The 15,252-nt window shown below is 40.4% G+C and overlaps 1 protein-coding gene across 3 annotated transcripts; it reads right to left on the bottom strand.

The window, feature by feature from the left end:
- Window positions 1-3: 3 nt before the first annotated feature.
- SNAP47 (synaptosome associated protein 47) lies at window positions 4-15,199 on the bottom strand. Of its 3 annotated transcripts, none has more exons than XM_088177638.1 (5): window positions 15,131-15,199; window positions 10,536-11,070; window positions 8,165-8,652; window positions 4,447-4,568; window positions 4-2,103 (listed from the first exon to the last, which is right to left on the bottom strand). In XM_088177638.1, the coding sequence occupies exons 2-5, from the start codon at window positions 11,027-11,029 to the stop codon at window positions 1,957-1,959; spliced, it is 1,251 nt and encodes a 416-aa protein (XP_088033764.1). In that variant the 5' UTR covers window positions 11,030-11,070; window positions 15,131-15,199; the 3' UTR covers window positions 4-1,956. The 3 variants fall into 3 exon arrangements, with proteins under 3 accessions (XP_088033764.1, XP_088033697.1, XP_088033813.1); XM_088177571.1 differs by lacking the exon at window positions 15,131-15,199 and adding an exon at window positions 13,129-14,594; XM_088177687.1 differs by lacking the exon at window positions 15,131-15,199 and adding an exon at window positions 12,627-12,746.
- Between the last annotated feature and the right edge of the window lie 53 nt (window positions 15,200-15,252).

The following is a 15,252-nucleotide window of genomic DNA, read 5'->3' as shown; positions in this document are numbered from 1 at the left end:
AAATCACAATTCCAAGAGATTTAATAAGAAGGAATTACAGGTGGAAAATCCTTCTGGCACATGGAATTCAGCCAATGTACAGCTCCAGGATGGGTTTTGTAAGGAATATTCCAAGTTTTTTGGGAATCAGTGCTAAAAACCTCACAACAACAACAACAACAAAAATATATATGGCACAAAGAACACCCCAAAAAATGTTCCAATCCAAAAGATTTCCTTTTGGGAATTCTGGGTTGGACTCATCCTGCTCCCAGATCCCATCCCAGCCTCAACAAAGAAGGATTTGGTGCAAAAATCCACTTGGAAATCCACGGGAAAAATGAGGAAAATGAGATGTGGGAAGTTTCCTTTCCCCTCTGAGTAAAGCAGCAGCGATTTGGGGGTGGGAAACAACAGGAGAGAGGATTTTATTCCCAGGAAATAATTGATGGATGTGGAATTATCACTGGATTTTCCAATAAAGTGCATGCCAGGAAAAACTTGGAATAATTTTTATTCCAGTCCTAACTAAGATGAAGGAATACAAACCTTACAAGCAACACCCTCGACGTGGTTTGGTGCCTTTTTCTCCCAAAATTTGTCTGGATTCCAAAAAAAAAAAAATGGGAAGAATTCCCACTGAATCCAAGGATTTGTTGAAAAATATTGCACTGGAAGTGTTGGATTTGAAAACAACACTAAAAATATTTTAATAAAAATTAAAATAAAAAAAATAATTAAAAGATCTTTTATAACAGCTCCTTGGAGGTCAAACAGCTGGAAAAGATTTGGGATTGATGAAATGGGAATTTTTCCTATGGAATATCAATAATTTAGGAGGGGGAATCTGCTCTCAACAGAGCCAAGTGTAAACTTCAGACTTTAATTGAAATATTCCCTTTTTTTTAGGAATTCTGGAAAAACCCTGAAATGTTTCATCACCACTGAGTGCAAATAAATAAAAAAATCAGGATGGGCTCCAAAGGATTTTAGGGAAAGAGCTGGAGAGGGATGAAAAAGCTCATTAATGAATGAATTAATTAAATTAATTAAGTCAGGTTTTGTCACATCCCTTCCTATTTACAGGGTTTTGGAGTGAAGAATCCACGAGTTCTGTTTCATCCAGACTGGAAATTCGGATCTTGCCATCCAAAAAAGCTTCCAAAGCTCATCCAAGATCCAGCTGTGATCCAAGGTCCAAACTTCATCCAAGGTCCAAACTTCATCCAAGGTCCAAACTTCATCCAAGGTCCAAACTTCATCCAAGGTCCAAACTTCATCCAAGGTCCAAACTTCATCCAAGGTCCAAACTTCATCCAGGATCCATCCATCCAAGACCCAAATTTCATCCAAGATCCAACCATCCAAGATCCAAACCTCATATCCAAGATCCAATCATCCAAGCTGGAAATCTCATCCAAGATCCAAACGTTATGCAAGATCCAACCACCATCCAAGATCCACCCATCATCCAAGATCCAAGACCCAAATTTCATCCAAAATCCATCCACCAAGATCCAACCATCCATCCAAGATCCAAATTTCATCCAAGATCCAACCATCCAAAACCCAAATTTCATCCAAAATCCATCTATCCAAGATCCAACCATCCAAAACCCAAATTTCATCCAAAATCCATCTATCCAAGATCCAACCATCCAAAACCCAAATTTCATCCAAGATCCACCCATCCAAGATCCACCCATCCAAGATCCACCCATCCAAGATCCACCCATCCAAGATCCAACCATCCAAGCTGGAAATCTCATGCAAGATCCAACCATCATCCAAGGTCCATCCACCATCCAAGGTCCAAACCAGCTCCGAGATCCAAACCCCGCTCCGTGTCCGTGACCCCGTGGCCGCTCTCAGGAGCTCAGCCTGGGCAGTGCCACCCCCCACAGCTCACCCCACGCCCCCCAGGCTGTGTGTGTGTGTGTGTGGTGTGTGTGTGGCTGAGCCCCTGCTGCAGCTCCGTTACGTCAGCCTCCTCATCCTGCGGCTGTGGCGCTCCATGGTGAGCGTGGCGCGCTCCACGGAGCTGCCGATGGAGTCCAGGGCCTCGTCCTGCCGCTCCAGCTCCGCCTCCGTCTGCAGAGCCAGCCCCTTGAGCTTCTGCAGGATCTGCACCAGGGAACGGGGACACGACGGGGAGAGCGTGGGTGGACATCCCATAATGCCCGGGCTGATATCCCATAATCCCTGCATTGATATCCCAGAATCCCATGGCTGATATCCCATAATGCCCAGGCTGATATCCCATAATGCTCACCTTGATATCCCATAATGCCTGCATTGATATCCCACAATCCCCGGGCTGATATCCCATAATGCCCGGGCTGATATCCCACAATGCCCGGGCTGATATCCCACGATCCTTGGGCTCATATCCCATAATGCCCGGGCTCATATCCCACAATGCTCACCTTGATATCCCATAATGCCCACCTTGATATCCCATAATTCCTGCATTGATATCCCACAATGCCCACCTTGATATCCCACAATCCCCGGGCTCATATCCCATAATGCTTGGGTTGATATCCCATAATGCCCAGCTTGACATCCCATAATGCCCGGGCTGATATCCCACAATGCCCACCTTGATATCCCACAATCCCAGGGTTGATATCCCACAATCCAAGGGCTGATATCCCACAATCCCAGGGCTGATATCCCACAATCCCAGGGCTGATATCCCATAATCCCAGGGCTGATATCCCATAATCCCAGGGTTGATATCCCACAATCCCAGTTTGATATCCCATAATCCCTGGGCTGATATCCCACAATCCCAGTTTGATATCCCATAATCCCTGGGCTGATATCCCATAATCCCAGGGTTGATATCCCATAATGCCCACCTCGATATCCCACAATCCCTTGCCAATATCCCACCCGTCCCCGCCCTCTGCCAAGATATTTTTCCCATTATCAAAAAATAAAATGAAAATAAATATCAATGAAAATAAATATCAATGAAAATAAATATCAATGAAAATAAATATCAATGAAAATAAATATCAATGAAAATAAATATCAATGAAAATAAATATCAATGAAAATAAATATCAATGAAAATAAATATCAATGAAAATAAATATCAATGAAAATAAATATCAATGAAAATAAATATCAATGAAAATAAATATCAATGAAAATAAATATCAATGAAAATAAATATCAATGAAAATAAATATCAATGAAAATAAATATCAATGAAAATCAAAGAAATAAAATTTAAGAAGAGAAATAATTTTTTTAAAATAAAAATAATTCGGTTTAAAAATTAAAATTAAGATAACAAATTAAAGAGAAAATAAAATAAATAATATATAAAATAAATACAACAAAATAATACATTTATATCATTTTGTTGCATTTATTTATTTTCTATATTTATAAAAAATACAACAAAATAACAAATATATAAAATAAAAAAATAAATGCAATAAAATAAATAATATAGAAAATAAATAAATGCAACAAAATAATAAAAATAATATGCAAAATAAATAAATATAATAGAATTATATATAAAATAAATAAAAAATAAAGAATAAAATAAATAAAAAATCAAATACTTTAAATTTTATATAAGAAACAGAATTTTACAATTATAAAAGTTTAAAATTATAAATGAATTTTTGTAAAATAAAAAACCAAAATAAAATGAAATAAAATAAAAAACGAAGATAAAATTAAAGTAAAAAATAAAAATAAAATCAAATTACATAAAAACAAAATAAATAAAATACATTAACATAAATAATATCAAAAAATAAAAAGAAATTAAGATAAAATAACAAAATAAAAATGAAATAAAATAAATTTAAAAATAGGAATAAAATGAAATTAAATGAAATAAAAAGAAAATAAAATACCAAACAACAAAACAGTTGGAAAAGTGCAGGCAAATGAATTAACAAAGAATTCAGAAAAAAATCAAAATATCAGAGGGATAAAAAAAATTCCAAAGAGGAAGTTTTCCCTTCAAGTTCTGTGAGAGAAATTCCTTCAAAAACCATTTTAGGAAAAATATCCAACCTGATTCCCTGAAATATTGATTTTTTTTTTTTTTTCCCAAGGAAATCTCAGGGAAAATTCATTTATTTCCTGAATTCCTAACTCAAAATATCCTCTGTGTGTTTAGAGAATATTTTGTAAATTTTTCAGAAAAAAAAAACAGAAATAAAATTAAAAAAAAAACAAACTGGAAAATACTAAAATTATTCCAATCAGCATTTTCCAAAGCTCCCATTCCAATCAATCCACCCTTAATAAATTAAAACCCAAATTCCAAATTTTCATCCCAGCATCGAGGAATATTTCAAATATTCCCCCCCCCAAAAAATTAAATTACGGGAATATTTGCTGACATCGACAAAAAAATTCCGATTGTAACGATGAATTGAATCAATAAAATGATTAATTATCCATCAAATTAATTTTAATTTTATTTTTTACCTGCCTCAGCTCCTTGGCTTCTTCTTGGGATATTTTCTGCACCTCTGTTTGTTCTTTTTCCATTTTTTGGTCGTTTCCCGTCGGAATTTCGGGATTTGCCGTCGCTCCCAAGAATTCGTTGGCTGCCATGGAAAAAAAAAAAAAAAAAAATTTAAAAAAATTTAAAAATTTTCATTTTAAAAATTTAGCCCAAGCTTTGCCCTTTGCTTGGAATATTAAGTTTGGAATTGTTTGTGGAATTCTTAAATTCCTGATTTTTTTTTTTCGGTGATTTTAATAAATATTCCCGTAAATTAATTTTTGTGGGGGAATATTTGAAATATTCCTTGATGCTGGGATGAAAATTTTTGGAATTTGGGTTTTAATTTATCAGGGGTGGATTGATTGGAATGGGAATTCTGGAAAATGCTGATTTGAATAATTTTTATAATTTTCCAGCTTTTTTTTTTTTTTTTTTTTTTTTTTTTTTTTTTTTTTAATGGATTTTCCTTCTGGATTTCTTATTCCAGAAAAATCCGTAAAATATTCCATAAACACACAGAGGGGAATTTTGAGTTAGGAATCAATGTGGAATTCAGTAAATAAATGAATTTTCCCTGAGATTTCACTGGGAAAAAAATTAAAAAAAAAAAAAAAAATTATTTCCAGGAACAATTTTCCTACAATGGCTTTTTAAATTTGGAATTTGGGAGGGCTCAGGATTTGATTTTTCCTATTAAATTCTGTTTTTCTGGGAATATTCCTTTATAATTTCTCTCCTGGATGTGACCAAATTGCCAGCAGAGGATTTTTTTTTTTTTTTTTTTAATTCCAGGGAGCTTTTGGAAAATGGGAATATTTGGAGCAGCACATTCCCAAAAAATTCAGGATTATCCCAGGATTTTCCTCAGGAAAAGTGGGAATGACAAAATTCCTGATGGTTACCAACAGCCAGATATTAATTATTTCATGAAAATCAATTAATCCATCCTTCCCACCTCATTTATTCCGTTGAGGACAGGAATAATTCCTGGAATAAGGAAAAAAAAAAAAAAACAAAACTGGGAATTCCAAAGAACCAGCAAAAAAAAAAAAAAAATTAAAAAAGGGATGAGGAAAAAGAGCTGGAATTCCCAGAAAATTTTTAGGGATGGAATTAAGTCAGGAATATTTGGGTTCATTCAAATGAAAGACAAAAAAAAAAAAAAATTTAATTTTTCCATGAATTTCTGGAAAAATCAAAATGATCAGGGAATTCATCCAACAGGGAAAATTCATCATCTCCAGGGATAAAAATCTGGGAATATCAGGATTAAGTTGCTTTAAATTCTCCCATTTCAGATGGAATTTAGGATTTAAATCCATTTTTTTTTTATCCTGGGAAGTTCTCAGTTGTTTTTTATTTTTTTTGGGATAAAATTGGTTCAAAGCTGTTCCAAAATATCAACGTTTATCCCAAAAGAACCAGCTGGAAAAAAAAAAAAAAAGTTAAAAAAGAATTCCAGATTATCCCTAAATTCCTTTTCCACGTGGAATGAAATGAAAATTGACTTTTTTGGGGAATTTAATTTGATAAATTTATGTATAAAATGAGGGCAGGATTGGTGTAAACAGGATGCAGGTGGGATTGTGCCAGTTTGGAGGGAAAAATTCAGAATTTTCTGAAGAGATTCCATTGCCCTGCAAGGATATTTATCCTAAAAAAAAAAAAATCCATGGATCAATTTATTATCGGAAAACAAGAGAGAAAGGCACAAAAAAACGGATTTTTTTTTCCCTCTTGATAAGAGAGAAAAAAAAAAAAAAAAAATTCAGTTTTCCATGGAAAAAAAAAAAAAATCCCAAAGGATCTCACACAGACCGTGAGCGCCACCTTGTGACAGAACGGGAACAGCGACAAATCCAAGGAAAACACCAAAAATAAAATTAAAAAAAATCTGGAAAAAAATCAAGATTTTCATCACCTGCCCTTTGCTTCCCAAGCTTTTCCAAATTCAACAAGGAAGGAAAACAGCTGGAAAACAGCTGGAAAACAGCTGGAGATCCAATTATTTTCGGGAATTCTGTCAGGATCCAGGAATTTGGTGGAATAACAGGAAGGCAAGCAGGTTGTTTTTTTGGTTTGTTTTTTTTTTAATTTGGAGTTGTTGTGCTGGAATTGTAGAGGCCAAAATTCATTTCCTTCAATAAAAAAATAAAAAAAAAAAAATCAGATTTTTCAAGCTGGAATATTCCTTAATAACAGGATATAGAATTCCAGCAGGGGAATGGGTGGATTTATTAATTTATTCCAATTTTTCAGTTTGTTTTTGTTTTTTTTTTTGGCCCTTTGGGATTAAAAATCAGGAAGGAAAAAAAAAAAAAGGATTGAAGGATGTTGGGAAGAATAAATTCCAAAATTTCAAAGGTTGGGTTAAAAAAAAAAAAAAAAATCAACCCATGCTGGAATTTTAGGATTAATAATAGGAAATGTGAATTTTCTTGTTGGGAAATTTCAGTCTCCAAAGTTTTCTTCAAATGATTCCAAAAATCTCTGGAATTCCAACATCTGGACTTGTCTGATATCAAAATCCTGATTTTTTTTTTTTTTTAATCTGGGAAAAATCAGATTTATCCCAGGTTTTGATTAAAGATTTCCTGGGTGGTTTGGGATAAATTTTCAGGATTTAATAAAATTAAAAGGTTTATATTAAACACTGGATTTTGGATATGAGATCTTGGATATGGAATATTAATTATTGGATATTGGAAATTGGATATGGGATATGGAATATTGATTATTAAATATTGGATATTGGATATTGGATATTAATAGGGGATATGTATTAAATATGGGATACTGGATATGGGATACAGGATATTAACTATTGGATATTAATTACTGGATATGGGACACTGGATATCGAATATTTACTAAATATGGAATGTTGGATAAAGGATTGGCTGTGGGATATTAAATATTGGATATGAGATATTGGATATGGGATATTAGACATTAAATACGGGATATTGAACTTGTATATTGAATATTGGACATGGGATTTAAATATTGGCTATTAATTACTGGCTCTTGGATATTCCCTTCCAGCTGGGAATGAACTCCAGGAAAACCAAAGGCTCTGAATCCTCGGATTCCCCCTCCCAGGGAGGTTCCCTGCAGGAACCACTGCCCTCTCCAAATCCCCACGGCAAAAACACCAACAACTCCCTTCCACCTCAACCATGGATTGAAAAATTTAGATTTTTGCTAATAGTAGTAGTTTCCATGACCAAGATGTAAGTTAGGTGGGTAAATGGCAGGTTCATAATTATCAGATGCTTAGGCTGGAGTTAATTGGTATCATTATCTGCTATTATAAATTTATGTAGAGAAGAAGGTAAAATAATTAAATTGTTAATGATGAAGCCTTGGATGGTGCCAGAGGGTCACAGAGACCTGATGAAGACTCTCCTGCCTTCATCCTTCCAGACCACTGACCCAATTCGAGACCACCCACCCAATTTGAGAGAAGAACTGTGCATGCATGAAGGATGAATGGGCTCATTTTAACACGGGGTGGGATGGGAGATGTATTGTATATGCACGTGTATTGTATGTAAGATTTTGGGCAATAAATAAGAGTATAAAGAACCTTGTTCGGGGAGGTGACACCCGTGAATAAACACTCCACTTTGTAATTTTAATTACAGGCTCTTTGTCCGTGATTATACCGTTTTTTTTTTAACAATTCACACCCACCTGCCTTCCACACGACCTCTCCCAAATCCCTTTGCGGGCTGCATTTCCCTGCTCCGACAAATCCGAGGGCATCGTCCAGGAGCTGAATTTTGGAGCCGAGCTGTTCCCGCAGCACGGGCACCAGGCGGGGCATGCGAGCCGCCAGCAGCCGAACCGAGCGATCGGCCCTGCCCAGGAAACGCTGCCGGACACTGATCTCGTAAGGGCTGTGCACCCAAACATCGTCCACGTCCCTCCACGCAAAACGCTGCACGAGTTGAGAATTGCAATCCCTGATCTCCAAACCCGACGGCAGAGCCGTGAGCTGGCCGGGTTTGGCCGTGGGATCCGCGCCGTGAGTGATGATGACGGGAATTTTGAGGAGGGTTTCTTGTTGCTTGTTTGTATCTGGAATTGCAGGGTTTTCCTTGGGTTTGGATTCCGTAGGGGTTTTCCAGAGTTTGGTGCTGAAAGGCCACCAGGAAGGAGATTCCAGCTCTGTTAACAGCCTGCAACAGGGAAGGGAGGGTTGGCAGAGGGAAAAGCTCTGGATATTCCAGCAGCTCCAAGAAAATCCCCACAGACAAAGAAATCCCAAATCCAGCACATTATTCCCTCCTCAAACCCATTTACAGCTTCCCAGGATTCAGCCAGTTCAAATTGCACCTTCTCAAAATCCATTGGGAAAACTCCCAAGATCCAGCTGGTTCAAATTCCACCTTTTCCTCAGAATCCCTTGGGAAAACTCCAGGATTCAGGTGGTTCAATCCCCACCTTCTCCTCAAAATCCACTGGGAAAACTCCCAGGATCCAACCAGTTCAAACCTCACCTTCTTCTCAGAATCCATTGGGAAAAACTCCCAGGATCTAATCAATTCAAATTTCACCTTTTCCTCAGAATCCATTGGGAAAAACTCCCAGAATCCCAGCCAGGAGGGAGGGAACTAAAAGTGGATTTTTCCAGGCCCATTCCCACTCCTGCCCATCCATCTCCACTTCCAAGGCTTTTTCCTTTGCTCCACACACAAATTCCCAGATAAAACACTAAGAAGTCCAGGTTGGGGACTTTTTTTTGGACTAGGTTGGAACAAAATCCAGCAGAAATTTCCCAGAAATGTCCAGACTCCACCTTCCCATCACCTCCCTAAGGAAAACATTCCCAGCAAACAGGGAAAGGAGCCAGGGGCTGGAATTTCAGGTTCAGCTCCAGCTCCAAGGGCAAGGAAAATATTCCTGTTTTATCAAGAGAAAAACAATAATCATCCCTAAAATCCCCATTTAATTCTGTTTTAATTCCCTGTTTTAGAATCCATTAAAACTTTGGGATATTCCCAGGAATTCCCTGCTCCTTAAATTCAATAAAAACTGGGAAGAGCCCTCTGGAATTGTCTGCTGGAGCTCTGAGCTGGGTAATGTTTAGCTGCCCTTGAATCCCTGGAATTCCAAGTCCTTTCCCATTCCTTTCCTCTCCTCATGCTCCAGAGCCTGCATTCCCCTCATTCCTGCTGGGATTTTATCCACAGGATTCAAAGATAAGGAAACACTTGGCAAAAATATTCCCAAGGAGCCCTGGCTGATCCCACTCCTGACCATTGGAATATTGGGATATTCCAATCCTACCACGAGCTTCCCCAAAATTCCCAATTCTGGTTTCTTTCCTATTAAATCCAAAGTTTTTTAAAAGCTTGGGGATGTTCCTAAAAAAAAAAAAAAAATCAAGGCAAAGGTTTTCTAGGAAGTTGTGGGGGGAAGAAAAAAGGGCAGGGAAAAAAACAGAGGGAAATGAAAATGGTGGGGGGGGGAAAAAGCAGGAAAAGAAAGGGCAGGAAAGGAAAAAGGGTGGGAAAGGAGCAGACAGAGCTCTGGATTTGGCAGGAATGGCAGCAGGGATGGACACAGCAAACACTGCTCAGCTCCACTTATCCCAACTTTTATTCCTATGGAGCAGGGCAGGGCTGGCAGGAAGGAGATTGTGGCACTCCTGAATTCCCAGAGCTGAATTCCCAACATTTCCTGAGCCCAGCAGCACCAAAGGCTTGGACTGGGAGGGATCCTAAGGATGATCCCATTCCATGGGCAGGGATCTCCCACTGTCCCAGGGGGATCCAACCTGGCCTTGGGCACTGCCAGGGATCCAGGGGCAGCCACAGCAAATCTGGGAATTCCATCCCAATATTCCACTTAATTCCACTTCTTCCAGCTCAAAGCCATTCCCTGTGTCCTGTCCCTCCATCCTTTGTCCCCTGCAGGCCCTGCCAGGGGCTCTGAGCTCTCCCTGGATCCTCTCCACGCTGAACATTCCCAACTCCTCCAGCTCAACCACGACCCCACAGTTCCACTTCCAGGCTCCCCCAAGCATTCCCAGCTGTGGGAACGCTCCCATGCCCATTACCTGTCAGCCACATCCATGTCCCCCTCGATCTTGTGCAGTCCCCTCATGATGTTGTCAAACTGTTCCCCCTGGGAATGCAGCACCTTGGCCGTGTCCTCCAGGCGTTTTTGGGATCCTTCCAACATTCCCGTTAATTCTTTGCCCTTGCTGAATTCCAAGGCTGCTCCAGCTCCAGCCTCGTGCCTGGAGAGCAGCTGCTCCCTCCAGAAATGCTCCAGGATGTTGAACACCACATTCCTGTTGGGATGCAGGGAGCTGAACCAATGCTTGGTGCCCTTATCCAGGATGGTCAAAGAGCTGAAGATTAAATGGGAAGATTCCTTCTTGATCTCGCTGATCCCACAAAGGTGGAAATCCACCAGGAGCTCTCCAGTTTTGTCAGCCCTGAACTGGATGGAAAGGGGGGTCAGGGAGAGCTTCCCTGGGATCCATTGCTTGCTGCTGTCCAGGTAATAGGAGCAAGGCCAGGAATGGATCTGGATGTCCTCGTTCATCAGCTCCCTCTTCCCAGCCTCCTCTCCCAGGGAAATCTCCACTAAAATCCAAAAATTGGAAAAAAAAAAAAAAAAAAAAGAAAACAGGAATCTTTAATTAACACACAGGCAGCCAAGGTTGGATCCCAGCTCTTTCCAGCTGGGTATCCGAGGAAATTGGGAATTTTGAACCACAGGAATATCTGAGCTCTGGAAAAGCTCATGAACATTCATTTTCCCAAGAATTCCATTCATATCCTGGAATATTCCCATCCCCAGCTTCCCACAGACCAACAGGTACTGAGGAAATTCCAGGATATTCCAAAATTCCAGCTCATCCTTCTTTATAAATCCCTGCTCCCTTCCCCTGTGGCATCTCAACATCCAGGCACGTTAAGAACATTTCAGGAAATCTCCAGGAATTGTCAATATTCCAAATATTCCCCAGCAAATCCCAAAGATTCCAAAGAAAGATTCCCCAGCAAATCCCAAATATTCCAAATAAGATTCCCCAGCAAATCCCAAAATCTCAAACCTCCCCTCCAGGTTTCCAGAGAGATTTCACCAAATGATCCCCTCCCCCCAAAAAAAAAATTACAAATCCAAGCAGATTCTGCAACTTGTGGTGGAACAATCCCAAAAAACCCAAAAAAAAAAAAACCCAAAAAACCTCAAATCAGATTTTGGAATGGGGCAATTCCACCCTTGGAATGGTTTCTCTCCATAATTCCTGAAGTTTTTTTGGAGCCAAGGGTTGGAATTTTCCTGGAATATTTCTCTCATTTCTGCAGTTTTCCAGCATTTAGGTTTGGTTATATCCCAAATTTTTTGGGGGGGGAATTCTGAATTCTTGATCCCACACTGGGATCTCCCAGGCTGCTGAATCATTAATTCCTTAAAAATTTCAGCGATTTTTTTTTTTTCATTATCAATTATTTTTCAGAAATAATTTTAAGTTAAATAATTTTTAGTTCTTTATTTTAATTAAATACACTCCAAATTCCAATATAAGTAAGGATTAGTCAATGCTATATGCAAAAAAAAAATTCTTTATTTGGTTTCCATCCCTTCTTTCCAAGGATTTTTAATAACTTTTTTTATTATTAATTTTAGTTCCAATGATTTTTTTAATTAAATACACTCAAAATTCCAATATAATTGCAATAAGGATTAGTCCATCCTATATCCCAAAAAAATCCCCTTTTTTTTTTTTTTGTTTTCATCCCTTATTTCCAGGGATTTTTTAAAAAAGTTTTTTCGTTATTAATTTTAGTTCCAGTGATTTTTAAAATTATTTCTGTGGTTTTTTTATCCCAACTTTTCACTAAAGAAAAAAATTCCAAAGGAAAATACAACTGAGGCTGTTCCCAGAATTAAAAATTCCTTTAAAAATCAAGGATTTATATTTAATTATAAATTAAAATAAACTTTTCCTGAGTCTCATCCCAAATTTCCTACCTGGATTTGAATCCATGGAATCCTCAGGGAATTTTTTTTTCCTCAGAGTTTTTATCCCAAGTTTTCAGCAAGGAAAAAAAAAATTCCAAAGAAAAATACAACTGAGGCTGTTCCTAAAATTGAAAATTCCTTTAATCCAGTCTTGTGATTCCTGACTCACCTGAGCTTTACTCAGCTCCTTGTTGTTCCTCAGGGCAAATTTCCCATGGAAAAAATTCCAGTTGGGAATAAAATCCAGGTTTTTTTTTTTTTTTTTTTAATATAATATCTTCATTAGCAACAGATTTCTTTCAGAGAAAAAAAAAATTCAATTTCCAGTTAAAAGAGGAAATTATTTTTCCCAACGTTAAATAAAAGGAATGGTGAGAATTCTTGGAAAAAACAAAGGTCAGAACTAGCCTGGATTTTGGGAAATTGGAATTTTTCCATTGGAAAACTGGAATTTTTTCCATTGGAAAACTGGAATCCAGAACTATCCTGGATTTGGGGATTAAAATCAGGGAATGGTTTTGGGATGATCTTTAAGGGATCATCCAATTCCAAATCCCAAATATTCCACAAAAAATTCCTTCAACTTCTTCCCAAATTGTTCCCAAATCAGATCTGGACTCTCCCATTATCCACATTAATTTTTTAGAAAATAATTGGAATTTTGGCTATACCTGCCCCAAAATCCTGGAATTCCATCCACATGTGGATTTTCTATCCAGCAGCATCACGAGGATTTTGCAAGAATTCTTTCCCTGGAACATCATCCAGTGGCTGCTTCCATAAAAAGGAGCTGATTCACCTTTGCTGAGCTCACCCAATTAATTGGGAGCGTCACTAATTAGTTCATTAGGGATGAGGAGCTGTCAGCATCCCTGAATTCCCAAATTCCCAAATGATGGCCAGAACATTCCTGCACTTTTTCTTGGTTTTTTTGTTTTTTTTTTCCCCCTCTCCTCCTGCACAGCTGAGAATTCCACAGGGTGGTTTATTCCCAAAAAAAAAAAAAAATCTGGGAAATGCTGAGCTTCAAACTCCTGGGAGCCACCAACCTTCAATAAATGAGTTTATTAATCTTATCCTGTCACTCTCTCTCTTTTTTAATTAAGATTCAATCCCAGGATTAATAAATCCACAAATTCTAAATTTAGGATTCTCCAGGACGTGAAATATCCAGGCCTGACCTCATTCCTTCCTTCCCAAGCCTCACCTCTGTGCCTTCATTCACCCCAAACGGGAATTCCTCCCTCCTGCCAAGGATTTAAATCCTTTTCTCTTCCTTTTTCCTCCTCCTCACCCCAAAGAACAGAGAATTACAGAGAATTTTTGGGTTGGGAAGGACCTTAAAGTGACATTTTCCACTCTCCCAGGTGGATCCCAGCTACCCTGGGACACTTGCAGGGATCCAGGGGCAGCCCCAGCTTCTCTGGGAATTCCATCCCAGCCAGGAATTCCACCCCAATCTCCCCTTTCTCAGCACGAAGCCATTCTCTGTGTCCTGTCCCTCCAGACCTTGTCCCAAATCCCTCTCCCTTCAGGAACTGGAGGAGTTTTCCCTAATTCCAGAAAATTCCCCATTTTTCCCAATCCCACTTGGGAAATCCACAGGACAACAGCCAAACCCCTCTGTCACTGCAGGGCCAGGCTCCTCCAGAACTTCAGAATTCCAGAACTATGAAATTCCAGAACCACTGAGTTTGGAAAAGCCTCCAAATCCAACCTGTGCCCCATCCCCACCAGAGCCCCGAGTGCCACATCCAGGAATTCCTGGGACACCTCCAGGGATGGGAACTCCAAACCTCCCTGGGCAGATCTTTCCAGGAAGGAATTTTCCTAAAATCCAACCTCCTTCTCCTCCTGTCCCTGTTCCCTGGGAGCAGATCCCAAATTCCTCACCCTGTCCTGTCAGGGAGTTGTGCAGAGCCTCAAGGTCCCTCCTGATCTCCCTTTTCTCCGGGATAAACATTCCCAGCTCCCCCAGGAATTCTCCAACCCCTCAATGGCCACGCTCTCACACAACTCGGTGTTATCCAGGAATTTATTGGAGATCGCCCCCCATCCCTTCACCCACATCATCCCTTCCCTATCCATAAATTCCCTGCTCGGCTTCCGAGCCCAACCCAGCCCCGGGCACAGCCTTGGCTCGGGTTCGCTGCGGAGCCAACTCCACCCAGGACTCAATTCTGGCCCCCGGGCTCCGTTTCGGAGCCCCCCAAGCCCCAATCCGAGTCCCTCCACTCCCGGCCCCCGCCCCGGAGCCGGCTCGGAGCCGTCAGTGCCCGGTCCCCGGTTCGGAACTCTCCCAGTCCCGCTCCGAGACCACCCCAGCCATGGATCGGAGCCCCCCCATTCTCGGCCAGGCCTGCGGTCCAAGTCCTCCCAAGGCCCGGTTCGAAGCCCCGGCCCTGACCCGACGTCGGTGCCCGGTTCGGAACCACCCCCAGCCCCCGGTTGGAGACCCTCCCTCGGCCCCAGCACCGAACCCACTCCAGCCCCGTCGGACCCGCCAGACCCCACCGGCTCGAAACCCCATCGGCCCCAGCCGGAGACCACCCCAGCCATGGATCGGAGCCCTTCCATTCCCGTCCCGGAGCCCCCCAAGCCCCAATGTGTGACCCCTCAGCCCCACCTCGAACCCCCCCGGGCCCATCCGAACCCCCCCGACCCTTCACGCACCTCCCTCAGTGCGACACCGGCCCCGCTCCGCGCCTGCGCCCTCCGCGCGTTCTTATTGGCTGAGCCCCGCGGAGCTGCGCGTTCCTATTGGCTGAGCCCAGCGGAGCTGCGCGTTCCTATTG

Source organism: Sturnus vulgaris, chromosome 1 (genome assembly GCF_052056855.1).
Source record: "Sturnus vulgaris isolate bStuVul1 chromosome 1, bStuVul1.hap1, whole genome shotgun sequence".
Lineage (NCBI taxonomy): Eukaryota > Metazoa > Chordata > Aves > Passeriformes > Sturnidae > Sturnus > Sturnus vulgaris.
Note: the sequence above shows the minus strand (reverse complement) of the source record. Positions and strands in the feature narration are given on the sequence as shown.